Source organism: Zonotrichia leucophrys, chromosome 18, assembly GCF_028769735.1.
Source record: "Zonotrichia leucophrys gambelii isolate GWCS_2022_RI chromosome 18, RI_Zleu_2.0, whole genome shotgun sequence".
NCBI lineage: Eukaryota > Metazoa > Chordata > Aves > Passeriformes > Passerellidae > Zonotrichia > Zonotrichia leucophrys.
Window position 1 is genome coordinate 7680583 of NC_088187.1, and position 19308 is coordinate 7699890.

At 41.5% G+C, this 19308-nt stretch overlaps 1 protein-coding gene across 1 annotated transcript in view; it reads left to right on the forward strand.

The window, feature by feature from the left end:
* The window catches only part of ANKFN1 (ankyrin repeat and fibronectin type III domain containing 1), a 108174-nt gene that overhangs the window by 68862 nt on the left and 20004 nt on the right, over positions 1 to 19308 (forward strand). The window contains exons 7-14 of the mRNA XM_064728574.1: positions 696 to 793; positions 1390 to 1480; positions 4717 to 4824; positions 10917 to 11016; positions 12160 to 12292; positions 12904 to 13020; positions 16259 to 16474; positions 18529 to 18695. Of these exons, the coding sequence (XP_064584644.1) occupies positions 696 to 793; positions 1390 to 1480; positions 4717 to 4824; positions 10917 to 11016; positions 12160 to 12292; positions 12904 to 13020; positions 16259 to 16474; positions 18529 to 18695 (1030 nt within the window). The remainder of the gene's footprint in view (positions 1 to 695; positions 794 to 1389; positions 1481 to 4716; positions 4825 to 10916; positions 11017 to 12159; positions 12293 to 12903; positions 13021 to 16258; positions 16475 to 18528; positions 18696 to 19308) is intronic.

Sequence of the window (19308 nt, forward strand, 5' to 3'; positions counted from 1 at the left end):
GAAGGTGTCCATGACAATTTGGGCTGAAGGAAAGATGGGAGGGGTCTGTCAGCCCAAATCCCTCTGAAGGTGGATTCAGCTTACCAGGTCCTGGTGGAGCTCTGTAATTGCAGTGCCCAGAGCAGCAGCAGGCCTGGCCAGGAGAGCCAGAACCTCTGAAACCAACCAGGAGGCTCCAGTGAGTGTCTGGTCCAAGGAGAATATTTCTATCCCAATTAGCCAAGGGAAGTCTGTGGGCCTGAGGAGCCAAAAGGACTCTCTGCCCATGCCCACCTGGGAAAATCCAATGCAAGTCATTGCAAATCCAATGGTTTTTGTTGGTTAGGATGTATAAATGCCAAATGGCATTAACAGGTCCAATTCCTTCACCTTCTCTTTTCCACTGCTTCTCTGTCTTTAAAAAGAAACTGCTTAAATGAGCACAATGGTAACTCAAAGTAATTTGTACTGCAGTCTGTTTTTAAGCATTCTTGCCTGAAAAGCTTTTGAACAATATTTTGGGTTTATCTCCCATACACAGAGATATAATTTAATCACTGTGTATTTGCTATACATTACTATTGAACATGACTTTTAGTACCCACATGGACTGGGAAACTGCTAGGAGAAAACTTAACCTGTGAGTGATTTAAGGTCTTTGGCTTCTTTGCTTGGACTGGTACCTGACTTGATTTTCTCCTGCTATTTGTTTCTAGTGGAATGGAGCTCTTCAGAAGACTTTTCTCCTTTGGCTGGTGAGATAATTATGGATAATCTTCACTCTTTGAGGTGCTTCATCACAGGTCTCAGGACGGTGAGTTCCAGACGACTCATTTAGACCTTCATGGTCTGGTCCCCACAGTGATACAAAGAGAATTTGCACCACCACCCTTGGAAATCACTGCAGAGCCTTTCTTGTAGCAACATGTTCCAGTGATTGAGCACAGTATGTCTAGTAGCCATAACCCAAAAGTCACAAAGGAATAGAACCAGTTTTGAGTCATCATTCTCAGGAGAAATTGGGAAAGACTGAAGCAAAAGCTGCTGTTTTCTGGATCATGGGATAATCAGTGCAGAGCAAAGGCTCTTGAGAAATCTAGACCTGACTCTGATCACCAATACCTGAAATAAACACTCTTTCTCTTCCCCTTCTTCCAGAAATGCACATGTTGATGGCAGTCATTCTCATTTTCATTATTTGTCTTTGTATATCTATTTTACACCAAACAGAATTGGGTCTCAAACCTTGTCCTCAAATCTTTGTAGCATGTTTCAATTGATCATGGTGCATTTAAATTATTAAAACTATTTAAGCTGGAAAAAAATCTTTGCGAGGCACTGCTTTGCAGTTGTTACAGCCAAGGTTTTGAATCCAGTGATAGTTTTGACTTCAGTTGTTTCCATTTGCAGGGCCAGAGATATTATGTCCGTGTCTCAGCATACAACATGAGAGGATGGGGACCTCCATGCAAATCTACTCCTGAATATGCTTCTCCTTCAAGTAGGTGGGGTTGGTCTGGCCTGCAGTTTGCTTAGTGATGTTGGAGTACACAATTTAATTGCCATGCCATCTAGGAGTGAAATAAATAATAAAACTCAATTCTTTCCAACCCTCAAAAATTAAGCAAAATAATAATTGATGTATATTTATGTCTCAGCTTTTATTCTTCTCCAGTCCTTTGACAGAAAATTGTTTTCTAGTCATTAACACTTTAAAAAGTTAGAAATATTTTAATCTTCTTTTCTCTTAGTAGAGTTCTGATATATGGAACTTCATTTTTCAGTACATTAATAGATCAAAACCTGATTCTGAGCTGCTAGAAGCAAAACACAAGTATCTCATGTAGTTTTATGCTTTACCTTGTAGCATTACAGATCCCATTCACTGGACCACTCTTACAGCATCCTGTACATAAAATACTCCAGTGTGGACACACATGGTGGTAGGATGTAGCCTGTAAATGTTGCAGAAATGTCAAAAAGAAAATGTTCCTTATCCAACCTCTGGCAGTCTTCTCAAACTTCATTAGGGCTATGAGTTGTCATTTGTAATTTTTAATCTACTGTAATCACATTGTATTGTTAGTTGCTTTTCCAGACTTAGTGTTCCCTGCCAAACTGGCTCAGTGTATTACAGCTCCCCTTGTGTTGATTAATGCAGTAAAGTGGGACTTCTCTTTTCTATTGCATTAACACTAGTTTTTATTAGGCTAATGTAGCAATTTAATAACCTTGCATGCTAATGCGAAAAAATATAACAAGCTGTACCTACTCTCAGCAGTCATAATGGAGAGGGTTGGATAAATAAGGCTTTTGCATTACCATTGTCCCATTTTGCTTTTTTTTTTTCTTGTGTTTTCTCCAGAACAATACCAGAACTAGGCTAAAGAAATATTCTGCTTGAGAACAAAAATGGGCTGCAATAATGGGGAAAAAAATCTACTGAGGATAACTGAATAACTTGGTAATGTGCAATTACCTTGACTATAGCCAGGTGTAACTACACAGGACTTGGCCCCAGAAACCCAAAATTTACATCAGCTGGGGGACAGATTCTTTCACAGTAGCTGCCAGTTATTCAGCCAAATATCCCCAAAGAAAGAGCACTCCTGGCAAGACAGGTGGTATTTAAGACTGCAACTTTGTATGATGTGAATTTTGCTTTCAGCATATTGCATTCTCTTCCCTTTTTATAGTCCCCTGCTATTAACCTTCTGAAATCTGACATTATGTGCCAGCTCCAAAGTCTTGGGGTGTGAAGGAAATCTTCCTGCAGATTTCAGTGGATCAGCACAAAAGCCATGGAGAGAATTCTGTTCATTCCCCTTGTACAGTATCTCAGGGTGCTAAGAGTACAGAAAGGTCTGTAATTGCTGGGTTTAGGGCCACATGCTCAAGCTTTACAGTAAGACCAGCAGAGCCTAAATGCAAATCTTTTCATTAAGTAATACTCACATTAGAGAGACAAGATGTAATTTACCATTGCAGTTACTGGGGGCAGAATTTCCCTATTCACGTGACTGCCTTCACCACTGGTTTTGCAAAGCAGAAGATTTGTGCTTGGCAAGGAGGCAGCAAGCTGACATTACACCAGTGCTGCATAATAAAATATGGCCCTGAGCTAAAATTTCAATGGGAATACATTAATGCTCTACAAAGTTGTCTGTATCAGCAGCCATGAGAATATGCAGGGAAAGGAAAGCTTCAGGGCCTGATGCTGATCCAATCCCAGAGCATCAGGCTGGTGACACTCTTGGACATGTGTCTGTGCCACTTCCCCCACACACAGCAGCAGCCTGGAAAGTGGAGGCCAGCATTGTGCAGCTTCTCTGTGAAATCCCAGTAGACAGAAATATTTCTAAGTTTATTCATGATCAGGTGAGTGATGGACAATGACAGAAGCTGGTCTGGTTTCTGTGTCATTTTTAAGGTAGTCAGCAATCTGGAGGCTCAAAAAGTTTGGAAACCACTGGGACAGAGAAATCACAAGGTTGTTTGAAGCTCTACCAGTCTGATAACACCAAACACTTTGATACTGGTGAGTTCCAGCTGGTCCCTCCGGGCTGCTCACAGGAGCTCTGAGGACATTTTCCCCAGACTGAGCAGTAAATGCAGCTGGCCCTGATGTCTGCAGCAGCACAGAGCACACAGGACAGCCCCTCTGCGGCTGTCACACTGCCCACAGGCTATCAGGATACCAAATGTCTTCTCTTTCCAGCCTTTCATGGGGCTTACTCTGGCTGCTACACTAAATGTAAACAAACAGGTATTTATATCCCTGGCATAGTGAGCCCATTGGAAGGAATGCTTGACTCCAAACTTGCACTAGAAACTGGATCTGTATATTTAGTGAGTGAGCAAACTGCTGGTGGCTATGAGTACGTCCCCGGCCTCTGTGCCAGCAAGATGGGAGCATGTCTCCTGTGCAGACAGATCTCTTAATACCTTGATCCACCATTCCTTTGGGCCAGGAAACTGGTGCAATGAGCTTTTCTCATTATAATCAAAGTATTAAAATAGCCAAGTCAGGAATTAAAGAGCTCCTTTCTGATACACGCAGTTTCTTCCTATTTGTGATGAGTTTGTTTTTTAAAATGAAGACTGAGATTCTCATTAGCAGCAAGTGAGTGAAAACAAAGTCTGTTGGAGGTTGAATGTGTGTGGGACAAATGCATCAGGTTTTTGCCTCAGGAGTGCAGTGCTGAGCAGCCCATGGCTCCAGGGCAGGAGCTGCCAGCGTTTGCTCAGGCCTCTGCTGGGAGCAGATCTCCAGAAGTGATTTTACTCCAAGCATGTTTCTCTGGCTACAGGGCAAGCTCTAGGCGTAGGAAGATGTTCATTCTCTGCTTTGCAGGTGAGCTGTGGAGCCTCCTGGTGTCAGCAGGAGTGGCAGAAGGAGCATTTGTGTGACCTTAGTGAGGGGCTGAGTGCCAGGACAGGCTGAGAGCAGCACCAGAGCCCATTCATGGAGAGAAACACCCATGGTCAAGTCAGACACTACAGGAGCTTCTCAGAGCTGCTTGTGAGCTCTTTGTTAATAATCATTATGATTAATCACCCAGCTGGCACGAGGCAAAGAAACCTCAGTGTACAAGTAACAACAGACTTAGAAACGACTCCTGCCTGCCGAGATGTAAAACTCCTCTGGAGACGAGAAGTACCAGAGGCAACAAAATATTTTTAGAGCCTCTCCTGCACCTTTGTGTTTCATTTCTGTTTATTTCCTTTGTTCACCAGACTGGAAAGACTGCAGTGGGAGAGAGCCTCAGCACAGGAGACACACGGAGGCCCTGGAAGGGCTCCTGCAGCAGGTCCGAGCCGCGCACCAGCACCACAGCTGCCGAGGTGAGCAGGAACGGCTCTGCTGGGCTTGAGCCTCGCTGGTGCCCTCATTTTTAGCAGTTTTCTAACTAGGTCATACCTTCTCATTCATCAGGAAAAGAAAGATATTAATATTGGCCCATCTGGAATCACTTTAGCACACTATCTCGCTCTTAACCCTTGAAATTAGTTGGATGAAAACGTCTGAAGGCTGCAATGTGCGCACACACAGGCACAGGCTTTCTCTCTCCATACCCCACACACCTACTGATTTGTTTTTCCCCACAAATTAGTTTTACACGGGATTCCACCAAAATGTTTCAAGGAAGGCTCTTTTATTTTTTCATATAAAGAAATACTTTAGACAGTTAACAACTGGTTTGGATCAAAAGGGAGGAACTGGCTGCCTCCAAATAGAAGATACTAAGTGGATGGCATGCCAATCCATAATGAAAAATACTTGCACAATGCAATGGGAAGATAAGATTGCTACATTTCAAAACAGAACGGATCAAAACTAGGAGAGAGTTCAAATCTCAGCCAATCTTCATTCATGAGAAACAGACTGTGCCTTTAATAGCTCAAGAGCCAAGGCAACATCTTGGCATTCTTTTTAGAGCCTATATAAAAACTCCTGTTCTATATGGGTTGTTGAAAAGTACTATTTATTTTCTTAAAATAAACTTCTAACTGGAATAAAAATTGCAAAGGGACTTACTTTAAACAGAAAAGTTAAACTATCATGAAGTTTTCATTTTTCTTCACCTAGTATGACTGATATGTCAAGTTGCATCAACTGATTTAAAATCACAGAAATATTTTGAGCTAAAATCATCTGGTTGAAATGAAAAGATGCAGCCTTTGTTCTTTACATGCAAATTTGTAACCATCACACTGATCCACAGTCTGACACAACCCATTGTAACCATAGCAACTTAAACTATTCATCTATGATGCTTGGAAAGGAGATATTGCAAGAAAATGTTGTTTCTCTAATTAAAATTCATGCAAACATTATCACTTGCAGGTGGTCTTGGTACTGAAAATACAGATGATGTATTCTATCCCTTACATGGTTTTTTGTGCTATTAAAGAAGGTATTTTTTGTGGTACAGTTTTTCCTTTTTGGAGTTAGTGCCATTCTCAGCTCTTTCAGGCCACCTTTCAAGTCAACAGGGACTAAGTGATGGAACATCTGAAAATATTCTTAGTATAAATTGTTTTACTGACATAGCAGCCCAGAACAAAAGCAGTTATAAACATCATGCAGAAAATACCTCCTTTTGACATTCTGACACCAGTGCCTGCTTCTTATAAAATTTCACTGCTCCTGAAATTAACCCTAGTGCCAAAACTGAGCAAAGATCACTTCATTGTTGATTTCTTAACACCTTTTCCTTGAATAATGAATTACAATGCAGAAAATGTGTTCAGCTCAGGACATTTTCTTCTGTGCCTGAAAGGCTGTGGGACCCCACATGGGGCAGTACCACACTGGAGTCAGCTTGAGCAACACCCTTGCTTCCTACCAGATAAAAATCTCATAATTTCTTGTAATGCTAGCATTACACAGTAGTATATTTTGGATAAATCAGCATGGTGTCATCATAGGAGAACCTCTGGAACTTTCCTTAAATATATGATGATGAAAATCCCTTTTATTTCACTAATTTGATAAGAAATCAAAACAAAGTTTGCAGGAAAAGTAAGAATTATGACATCACTTTGACTCAGTAATTTTATTCTGATATTTATCAGCCTCAGTGGAATCTGAGGAGTTTGATCAAGGATATGAGATAAGCTTCTCAGAATACCCCAAATAACAGCTTTTACTTAATGTAATACAGAGGCTTGATTTCTATTCTTAATTCATGTATATTAGCATGATTGACAGGGTGGGAGTCAGCCTGGCCCTGCTGTTTACACACAGGCTGAGGAGCTGCCAGGGCATTTTTCTGTTCTTTGCCATGATTCCCTTTACCACATTCCAGTAAATGCCAGCCTTGGGATCTCTGTTTGCCCCATCTGGTGTAGAGCTGTCAGTAAACAGCTGGACATTGTTTGAGGAAGATCCTTGACTCTGCCTCCAGTGCTGATGAGCTGTGAGAGCAGAGCCAGGCTCTGCAGGAACCAGAGCTCAGTGGGAACAGAGCTGGGATCAGTCCTGGTGCCCCACAGTGATTCAGTGGGAACAGAGCTGGATCCATCCTGGTACCCCACAGTGATTCCTGTGGATTCAGTGGAGCAGAGCTGGGATCAGTCCTGGTGCCCCACAGTGATTCCTGTGGATTCGGTGGGAACAGAGCTGGATCCATCCTGGTGCCCCACAGTGATTCCTGTGGATTCAGTGGGAACAGAGCTGGGATCAGTCCTGGTGCCCCACAGTGATTCCTGTGGATTCAGTGGAGCAGAGCTGGGATCAGTCCTGGTGCCCCACAGTGATTCCTGTGGATTCAGTGGGAACAGAGCTGGGATCAGTCCTGGTGCCCAGGCACCTCCAGTGCCCCACAGTGATTCCTGCCCCACTCGTGCTCCAAGGGCAGGACAAGTGACAGGAAGGTGGAAAAACCTGAGAGCCATCAATCTGAATGGTCTGAGATTATCTGAGCAATGCAGGCAAAATCCTCAGAAGCCAGAGGAGCTGGAGGACGAGGCTGTGTGCTGCTGCCCCTGTGGGATCTGGGAGGGGACATTGCCCACATTCCAGGCAGATCTTTGCCCAAGTCTGTTCATTCAGGCTCTGCTTTCTGCCCTGTGCTCTGCATTGCAGGCGCTGGAGAAAACAAGCTTACAAAAATACCAGGAAGAATACACTGGAATGTACAGTGAGTTTAAGAGCTTTTGGAATTAGATCAGCTGTTGCTTTTGAACCTGCTCTGTGATATGATGAAATCTCCTAGGGAATTACTTAGGAAGCTTTGCTTTCATATGTTTAATCTTCTGGAAAACCCTGATGATTACAAACAACAGTCATCCATTTGTCTTCATAATTCCATGTAACAGACTATCATAACTGACTTAGAACAATTGTATGTCCTGGCAACACTTCAAATATATTTTTAAGTATTTTTTTTTCTTTTAGATCTTTCTTTCTAAACAATTCAGAGTGGATTAAGTAATTGTGTGACGCTTCATTAAGAAAGGAACCCAACTCTTCAGTAGAATTTTTACCAGATATTTTCCTTCTGAAATTCAGTTGAAATGTATTTTACTAGACAAGTCAGAGGTGAAATAAAAATGTTCTCATTTTAACTTGATTCACAAGCAAAGTACATAGTTTTAATTGCATTTAGCAAAGAGAAGGATCTCTGATTCCATAAGGCATTTAAGATGTTTAAATTATATTTCTTTGTGAGAATATACAAAAGTAGACTTGAAAACCAAGCTATAGACTGAGAAGTTCAGGTTGAGAATTTAAGAAGAGACCCCAGATGCACACAAGTTTGAAGGGATGGTTCTTATTCTTCCAATAGGTTGCTTGTAAGTATGGGTTGTAGTTACGTAAAAAACTGCAAAGAAATCTTTATACACCCTCTGCCTTCAAAGAGAAAGACTGCCAATGTCATAAATACACTTTCTTATTTAATTATTTAATTTAAATTGTTGCCTATTTCAGACCAGGTTTGAATGCTTCTGATCTAAATCTAATCATTGGAAATTCTCCCATCTTGGCTGCTATGTGCTCACTCCCAGGCTTCTATTAAAAGAGCTCACAGCTCAGTTTCTGCATCATTTGTTAATATAAACTTACTGTGTTGCTACTGGTGCTTTTCTATGAAGGTTACTCTATGTTATTTATTAGTTAATTAAGTAACAGACAAAGTTCCATTTCCTGCAGATCCAAATTATCCTCTAATTTCAGCTCCATGTTTTCTGGCTTCTAGACACACAATACTGTAAAATAAAAGCAAACAGCAATATAGGACAGTTTACCATCGCCATCTAGTTTTACAATAATTCTTTTGCTGTTGGCTTCTGCAAAGCTGTGGACTAAACCCAAACCACTAAATAGACCAATAACATATATTTCACTTGTAATGTGCCCTCTTATTTTAATGCTGCAGTCTCTTGGTGTTTTATACAAAATTATGTTGATTTGCCTTCAGTAATTTCCTCCTTCATTCCCTCTGTATAGATGGAGGGAATACAGAAGAAAATAATTAGAATGAAATTTATATTCCTAAATTGATCTTAACCTTGGAAGAATGAAACAGTAAGAAAGGAGTTTTTATGTAGCATTTGGTTTACATTACTGCAATACAGTGAAAAAAGTTCACAGTAAAACAACCATTATCTGAGGAGATATGGATGGAAATACAAATGAATATTTTTGAAAGAGAAGAAAACAAAGGAGTAGTCATGGATTTGGATGAGTCTGTTTAAGCTGAAGAGTGAATTGGAGAATATGCCACGGAGAACAAGTTTGCACTGGAAAGACAATGGATGTGATGATCTAATAAGTCTCACACATCTGAACTGTATGATTTCACCCCCAACAGAACCTTGTTCTCTTTGTACTCGCTGTTCCACAGAGCAGTAATTACTGCTAACAATGTGTCTGCTTGCTGGGCCTTTCAATGTGCCAATCATGGTGCAAATTTATTCAGCATTTTAAATATGCTGAGCACTTCCACAGATGGGCTTGTGAAAACAGCAAATTTAGATGTTCTTCAAATGCTCAAAATTAGAACTCACCAGGGAAACACAGGCAGGCCCCTCCTATTCTGCACCAGAGGTAAGTGGGAAATACTCTGAGAACACCTGAGCAGATGAACTGCAGCTTTCAGCAAGAGGCTCTTCATGAGTCATGGGGTTTTCCCACTGGAGAAGGGGGTCCCTCAAAAAGGGTGTCCCTCAAAAAGTTTCACACTTCAGTCTGGATGGGGATCCATGCTTCATCCAAATAAACACTCAGGTCCTGGAAAAGGGAGATGCACTTTCACAGTGACATTTTTTGTTTTGTCTATCTTTTCATATCACAGCAAATATCTGAATAATTAACTCAATTTTTAAAAAGTATTTCTGCTGTTTCTCTTGCAACAACATTAAACTGCACAGACACTGCAAAAACCAAAACCAAACCCAAACAGTGTTAAATGCCCATTGCTTTCAAATCCAGGTATGAACAGCAACTGCTGTATATATAAATATAAAGTGCTGCTTGTCCCTGATTGCCACCTCTTGCTGTCCCCTCCAAACCTGCTCAGGCACACAGGGGTTCTCAGTTGTTATACACAACTCAGGGCTTTCAATGCTCATGGGAAGATATTTCCTTGGCTTACAAGGCCATGCATGAGAAAAGACATTTAGTCAAATTCATCAAAGTGAAAAAATGCAATGTATGAAAATTTAACAATATTTTTCTTAGAACATTGGGACAATTCTATAAAATTCTTCTATTGGAGAGCTGGCTCAGAGATGCTGGCAGGCACACAACAGGTCTCAGCTTTGACATGAAGTGAACAAAAGAATTTAACACCTCTTCCTTGGACTCAGATTACTAGGGAGCAAAGGTAACTGTGGAAGCTCTGAGGCAATAATGAGAGGAAGTTGCTGTGATGGAGAAAAAAATCCAAGCAACAGTAGATGTATTTAATGTGATATAGAGAAAGATGAGGGTCAATGTGGTCTCCTCAAAGCTTTTCCTTAGGTTTCACTGGTGGTGCTGGGATGTCAGTGTCAGCCAGTGCACCAGTTATTCACCTCTTAGAGGCTTAAACTACATGTGGTAAGAAATTTAGAAATTACAACACCCTAAAATGGTGACTGATGATTCAAATCCCTTCTTGGGTTTTTGAGACCACTTGTAAAATTCCCATCCTCTCTGAGCATTAAGAGTGTGTAGGGCTGGTTCAAGCTTGCCTCAGAGCCAAACAGCTTTATCTTGTCTGAGTTTGCAGCAAGTAAGGAAATTGTCTGCTGCTGTGTATCACTAAGTTAATGAAAACACCATCAAAGGGTTGCATTTGAGCATCTTTCTAAATATTGTCTTTTGAAAGGAATGTAATGGGCACTGACTGAAATTTAGTACTGTGGTTCAAGAAACAAAGGTTTTTTATGAGACACTAACTGAAATTTAAGAGCTGGGTTGGGTTTGCTTCTTTTTCCCATTTCAGAAAGTTCTAAATTACAAAATGCTGGTCGCAAGCAATCGGTTTCCAGAAGCCTGAAGCACCTTTTCCATTCATCAAACAAGTTTGTGAAGACTCTGAAACGGTTTGTCATTCCTTCTCTGTTCCAGGCATTCTGAATTTTGGCAGTTGTTGTTGTGTATTAGAGAAAAGAACCTTAGAAATATGTGTGAATATGCCACTACTGATGAGACAGCAACTGGTCAGAATGAACTGATAAAATCACAGATGTGTAAGACTGGTGCAGCTGACAGGAAAATAATGCTCCAGCTTCTACTGAAATCAATAGAATGTTTTCCTTGTTACTTTTGGAAGTGGATTCAAATTGTTACAGAGTGAAATATTCTGTGTAAACCCAAAGTGCAGCTACTGAGCTGTTTGAAAGCATTGCCTCTGTTGCTGCTCGTTAATGAAACTACAACATTTATTCATTCATAATACAAAGCACAGAGCTCAGATAACACTTGAATAGTCCACTGGCAACAAGCTACACACATAGAACTCTGACATCCTCAGCTGGGTTTGCAGCTCACTGTGAGCCAACTCTCAGCCCTAATTATTTGTTTTAGCAAAAGGAAGTTGCTTATTCTGGATTATTTCTTCTTCCATTGCCAGGAGTGTTCAATTTGCATTTTCTTCTTTGTATTTTGATAAGGTTTTGATTCTTTCAGAAGAGCTCTCCAGAGTCTTTAAATTCCCTGCAGTAACTACTTAACATAGGTAACTAATTGTGAGGGTAAATATTGAAAGGAATGATCTCTATAAACAGGTTTGCAGATATGTTGGCCAAATTACACTCAATTATACCAATGTAAATCCATGATAACCCACCTGATTTCAATTGAGTTACTTCAGATTTGCTCTGAAGTAAAGGAGTGCAGAACTAAGCACATTAATGATAAAGTAAAATTTCTGATTTCTAAAGGGCATAAAGTCTCCATTGTGTGCTGTGTACTCTGGCAAAATTCTCACTGAGACTGATGTCAGTGGCTTGCACAGATCCATAATCTCTTATATTCATGTATATTCATCATCTAAAGTGATAAACTTCCCAAATATTTTTCAGAATTCACTGACTGAAGATGCATGACCCTATATTACACAGAAGTTTAGACCAGATGACTCACTTTGTCTCATCAGAACTTGACATCTATGATTCTTTGACTAAATTTGGCATGGATGTGAATAGACATGAAAGGTGTTTGATAGTGTTTCCTTCTCTCTTTAGGGGACTCTACTTATCTGTTATACTTTTTTACAAAGACAATTTGTTAGTAACCAATGAAGATCAAATCCCAATTGTGGAAATCGATGACTCTCACAGTAGTTCAGTTATGCAGGATTTCCTGTGGTTCACAAAGGTAACGGGAGTCTCATTTCATCTATTGCTTCTGCAAATGTGTTGCTAGCAATGCATAGGCCTCAGCTCATCACTCTGAATGTATGGAATGATGTCAGTAAAAAGCTGAATGATGAAATGCTCTATCACTCATGTTAAAGGCAATTTTCACAAACCAGTCATGTGGATTAAATCCTGACTGGGCTACTGACAGTGATACAATTAATTCTTAAGGTATGATCCTAGATGAGTGATTGCTATGTGGGAACTTACAGTTTTTATGGACATTTAGAGCAAGAGCCTAAAGAAATAACCAGGGATTTTAAATTTGGTATTGTGGTTGTGCCATCACTCAAGTTGTCTCACACTACTTTTTTTATACCACAAAGAACAGTAAATCAGTTTTGCACAGCAATCCAAAATCAACTGAAACAGGTTTGTGATGCTTACAGAATACCTCCTGTGTGAGTCAGTATCTGTGCCATGTTTATCCAGTCAACTGAATTGTCGTTTGCAGAAACACAAAATGTGCAATATTTACTGATTTTTCAAGTCCAAATTGCATTTTAGTATCTCTTCTGCTTTTGCAAATGCTGAGAACAAGAGCTGGTTGAAGTGGATGTGTTTTTGCAGCTGTCGTGCATGTGGGATGACATCAGGTGGCTGAGGCAGAACATGGCAGTGTCTGTGTCCTCCTCCACTGCACTCCAGGCCAGGCAGAAGATGCTTTCAGCAGCAGCACAGCTACAGGTGGGTCCCATGGCACATTTCTGGCTGTTAGCCCAGTGACCTTCTGATCTGCAAGGGACAGAGCTGCCAGCTGTCCCTAGGACTGATCTTTAGAGCAACAACCTCATCTCCAGAGAAATGAGGCACTGAGTCTCTCCTGCCAGAAAGGAAGGAGTTATAATAGAAGTAAAGAGCAGGAATAACAAAGGAAAGAAACAATAGGAAAAAAGAACAAAAGAAATAGACAAAGAAACAAACAGATATGAACCAGTAAATAATGACCAGGCAGAGAAGCCTGTGAGTTTGCAGATTGAGAATTCAAAGTTATAATCCTAATATTTGCTCTTGACAGCCTCTTATAGGCCTATTCATTATTAATTATTAGTCTCTTAATGAAGTACTTAAAGTCTGTTCCATTCCAGCCCCTGCAACAGATGCAACCTGAATGTTACTGAACAGGTCACTTAAATCCTTCTGTGTCTCAGTTCACTACATATTATGCAAATAGAAATTACACTTCTCCAGCAGAACATTTCTACCTTTATTGCAAAGCTTTGAAGTTGGGTTAAGTTGGGTTTCACAACAACACAAAATCTCTAGATGGCAGGCAGACACTTTCATTAAAATAGTTGCTTTTGTGGGAAAATACATTTTCAAAAAGCTATGTGCTTTTTGTTATAGAAAAAGTATATCAGGCCTCACTGTTGTTGAAGCCAACAGAACTTTCCAGAAAATCAGTGGTGCCCTGCTGGCATTGCTGCAGATGCTCAGTGCTGGCCACTGCTGGCCACTGCTGGACACTGCTGGTCACTGCTGGTCACTCTGGCCACACGTCCCCCAGGCTGGGTCACAGTGGCCTGGTGTGCAGCCCCACACACACTGTGGGGCCATTGCTGATAATATGCATAGGGGGCTTGTTTTGCACCTTTTGGTGGATGCTGGGCAGCCTTCCTGGGCAGCCACCTGTCTGGACTGATTTCCCCAGTGTGCCCCAAAACCCAGCCTGCTGCACATTACTGGGGAACACCTGTGTAAGGCAGCAGCTGCTTGTCATCCTTGGAGCTGTCACTAGCGGAAGTTTTAACTGGATCTGCTGAATGTTCCCCCCCTGGGGCTGGCTCAGCTCAGGTGGCACAGGCTTGGTTAGCTCAGCTCCATCCCCGCTGTGCAGATCCCCTTGAACAAAAATCTGCCCTGGGAGACACACAACATCCCCAGGGCATCGTGGTCTTATTGGCTACCAGAGAGGCAAAGTGCAGAGCTTGAAACACAGAGACACAGCAAATATGCCCATGTGGTGTATTCCCTGCTGAAGTTTTGCCAAATTTATTGCCCCAAATGTCTGTTGTGTTTGCTTGGTCCCTGAGGAGCACGGGGATTGTCACCCAGCTGCCAACGGTGTGTGGCCTCATGGGACCCACCAGTGGAAGGATCTCAATAAAGTTTATATGGTTGAATACTTTTTATTGAGGCAGTTAATAGACTGACTCTGCAGGAATTCAGGACAGAATGGAAAAGATCAGTGATGACACAGCTGCTCAGGGACTAGAACAGTAGAGTGAGAGACAACAGGGACTGCAACTTTGCCTGTTGTTACCACCAGACAACTAAAGCAAACAAAGCACAAGTGGTGGTGTAACAAGCTAAGCAGACACAAAACTTTTTTAGGGCACGAATCAGTCCCATATTGATATTAGTGGATCCCCCATTCCCTGTGCTGGAATGTCATTCACAACATAGTGACAATAAAGAACTGTTTGTTTTCTTCTGGGCACATTCATGTGCTGCAGTAATTAATATGACAATTAGATGGCTAAGGACTACTGCCAGGATCTGCCCCAGCTGGAGACACAGGGATTAGCACAAAATGTACACTCAAGACAGCCAGAGTCAGCCAGAGAAGGAGACAAACCCCAAAAGGCAGAGCAGTTAAACAAGGCACAGGAGATGGGCTGTATAGACCCCAACAGTCTGCCCTGGAAAGAGATGCACAAAGCTGAAATAAACAACCTAAACTGCCCAAACCCAGGCACTGTGCTGACCTCTGAGAGTTTACAAACAATTTAATAATATTAAAGTTGATAAGTAAATATTGTCTGCTAACTGCAGATAATTAATTTCAGTATAATCTATCAGTTTACAACGTCATTAAATTAATGTACAGCACTTCCCCAAAGATACAATGTGCTTCATTGTGAATTCAGTTTTCCTTTTACACTACCCTTCTCCCTATCCAGCTTACTGTAGATCTCTTGAAAAATCACAAAGTAATGAGCATATTTTAAATGTTATGCATTTTTCTTTACAACATCTGGGAATCTCTTCAGTGGCTGGTCACTGGATTGAGTGTGTTTGCACCTATAAGCAGATGCCTTACTGTGTGAGGAAAGGGATTTTAACCAAAATATGTATTTTATGTGGAGTCTTTTTAAATTACTTTTCTTTAATCCTCACATATTTTCCTGGAGAGCTTTGCCTTGGTAGTTTTGTGAGTTTCTGCCTGTTTTGTCTAGCACATTCTTGGTATCTGAAGTAAAAGGACTTGTGTCTCTTCAAATCCTGTGCTTCACAAACACACTGCACAGTTTAGCTCCAGAATTATTTACATTCAGCACAGACCTGAGGGTCTCTTGTTTTTGTTGCTGAAAATAATCTGAGTAATTTTAAAATGGAGAACAGAGAATGGAGATTACAGTTAATGAACATAGCAAAAAAATATTTAAAGTGTCTGTTAGGAGTGATTTGGGGGAAAAGGAAGAATTTTATATGATCTCTGACATTTGGTTGTGGGAAGGTTCAGATAAGCACCCAACTCTTAAGCAAGTTCAAATCGAAGGAATCACCAGCAGACCAACAAGTGCTTTCAAAAATAGCATCCTTCATCTTTACATGAATGGGCAAAACTAGGAAGTTTGGCCCAAATAAGTGAATTTCTTTGCAGCAAATAGGTGAATTAATTTGCCTTTTACAAAGGCATTGGCTCACAATAGTCTTTCTGAGGTTCTCCATTAAGCATTGGAGTAAACACTGCTGGACCAAATGCATCAGAGGATCCACAACTCAATCCACAAACAAAGCCTAAGGGAAAACATTTCCTTTTGTCACTAAATGCTATGACTGTAAGGCAAGGGTTTGAGAAACACAGTGTCTCATTCTTAGTGAAGCCAATAGGAGTGATGTCAATGAGCACGAAATTAAGTTTCAAATGATACTCTCCTGATATGAGATAAATAACTTTCATTTTGTATTTGTTTTCTAGAATTTGCTGGGAACTCACAATTTAGGCAGAGTTTTTTACGAGCCCATCAAGGATCGCCATGGCAATATGCTGATAGTTACTGTGAGAGAAGTGGAGAGCCTGTACTCATTTTTTAATGGCAAATGGATGCAGGTATCCAAACTACAAAGCCAGAGGAAATCCCTCTCAACTCCAGAGGAGCCAACAGCATTAGACATCTTGCTCATAACAATCCAGGTAGTGCTTTGCTTCTCTTACTGTGTGTTATTTGCTTTTGTAAAGCCTGTGCCAGAGCCCCCATTTTTGGAAGCCTCTTGTAGAATTTTAGGCCTTAGTCCAGTGCCCAATAAAATTAATGGCAAGGCTCCCATTGAGAGCAAAGACTTATATTACTTCCAGTGGATCTGGGATCAGATCCTTAATATGCAAAATATCCATGAGATTCTAAAGAAATTACTTCAAAATCCTAGCAGAGAATAGTAGTTTCTATCAATTTCGGGAAACCAGGCTATGGAATTTTGTAGCAAGGGATATAAAAAAGCTTTAAAATTCTCTGGGATGTTCTTAAGCACCTATACAGACACTTAGAATTTCTGCACTCTGTACGATTTTTCCATCCAACCTTGAAAACTAAATCTAGGTTTTAAACTTTACTGTTCTACTTAATAAGCTTGTTCTGGGGGGTTCAGGGTTCCTTGGAGCCTGGTATAGCCACTAAGGAATCCTTAACTGACCATAACCCTCCTTTAATTTCTGCATCACATGCTCCTAGACTTGCAATTAGAGAAATGCCAAGGTCAGGACTGATCTCAGAAGCTGCTTGGCACACTCAGCTCAGTTCCCATCCCTGAGTGGGGGTTCAGAATTATCTTTGAACACACATTAAACAGGGACAGTCCATGTTAAGATTAATACATGTTTTCTGCAGGTAACAGCAGCCAATCTCCCTAAACGTGTTGCATAATTACCCAAAATACAAGAGAAATCATTGTCTAAGTCCCTTCAGCACTGTCCATGAGATGATGGCTACTGTGGTTAATTTTTGAATTAGAGGCACTTTCTGGGGCACAGACTCTGCTTTTCATACCGGGAAGTGACAGGCCATCAAAATATATGTTACCAGGTTTTAGGAATGTTAAAAAATTTCCAAAAGACAATAAAACTTACCTGATCTATGCTAGATTTAATGTATTACAATGTGTTAAAGGTGCAGAAAATTGTCAGTCTGGGCAAAAGTTTTATATTAGGAAAAGCAAACTACAGTCCTGATCAGATTTCCACAGAGATCCTAGTGGAAAAAATGTTCCCCTAATGGTTTACACATTCCTATCTAATGCCCACCCTTTCTTCTATTACTTGTTTAATCATCGAGTGGGTATTTTGTTCATGAAGTGCTTGTGAAAATGAGGGTCTAATTGCACTGGTCAGAGCCAAGCATAGCACTGGCAGATAATTTGATGGTTCCAAGAGTAAAGGCACAGGGCCAGGTGTCTTAATCCTCACCCACTGCAGAAGCACACATTTCTCAGGATGGATGGCAGCAGACATCATTTTTCAGGTAGTTTTAGTGAACTGCTATACATAGCTCTAAAAATGTCTCCTGGCCTCAGCAAATTCACCATCAATACTAATTTCCTCTAAGCTGTATTTGTTGATAAAGATATTTGTTCAGAAAACGCTGCCACTTGTCCAGTTTTGCAAACCACCAACCCCCATGCTGACAGAGATCTTCCTGTTGACAGCAGGTGACACAGAGCAGGTTTAGGAGAGATGTGGGCTGGCATCCCCTTGGGGACAGCCCTGGCTCCTGCAGCCCCTCTCTCCCAGCTCTGCCCCAGCGCTGCTCTGCTCCCTCTGTGCAGCCACCAACCAAACCCAAACCAGGGAACTGCTCAGCTGAAAAACAACTGCTCCTTTTCCCAAGTTGTTTTCCAGAGGAATCAGTTCCCTGAGCTGGCTCACCACTGAAATGATCAGACAGGAGGCAGAGGTGGGGGTTATTTAAGCCAGTTTAAACACCACAGTTGCAGAAGATTGAAACCTCAGGTTGTCAGAGCCAATTCCTGCATGACACAGAGACCTTAGAGATCCTGTGTATGGCTTCAAGTGAGAAGTTGTCCAAGTGCACCCCAGCTACCAGAGATTATTCATATGCTTAAGCATGTGCTTAAATGCTTTTTGAATTGGGAACGGCGGCTGTAAAAACATTTGTTGCTTTTTGCTCCCAAACTCTTCTGCTTGTGTGGAAAAAGAGAGGAGATTTTTATGTAGGACTGTTTCCCTTACACCAGGACATACTTTCCTATCACAAACGAAGTCAGCAGCGCCTCCCTCCCGGCCTGTACCTGGGCTACCTGAAGCTCTGCAGCTCTGTGGACCAGATCAAAGTGCTCGTGCTGCAGAAGCTGCCCAATGTCCTGTGCCACGTCAAAATCCGAGACAACAGCAATGTCTCCAAGTAAGTGAATACAGAGATTTACTCACACAGAGAGAGAGAGAACAGTTGTTTTAAGTTTGAAACAATTGATCAAATGCTAATGCCAAGGCAGTTCTGCCATTGCAAAATTGTAGGCGCAGCATGGTTTGGCTCTGGAGTGGGGCAGAAGGGTTTGGCTCCAGGCTGTGCCATCCCAGAGAGCCCTGCTGGGCTGAACAGGTGCACCTGAGCTTCCCCAGCACTCTGAGAACCTTCCCAGAGCACATGGATGGGGCCCATTGGCTGCTAAGGATGCTGTTCCATGGTTATTCCAGCCCTGCACAGGGGTAAGGACCTGTTCAGAAGATCATAGCCTGCAGCCCTGACTCAGCCTTCAGTGGATTCAGTGCCACCCTTTCCATGGATTTTCACTGACTGTGGAGTGTTGCTGCGGGGAATTTTGCTGTTTATTCTCTTGTGTGATATCTGGTTTTTTTCACCCTAAACCACAGCAAACCCACAGCAATTGAAAACCATATTTATAAATGCAACCAGCCAGCAAACTTCTGTGCTTTGGAAAAGCCATTTTCCCCTTGTCCACTGCTTCCCTTATCCATTGGCAAGGGCCCTGTTTGTACTGCCTGGTCCTTGCCCA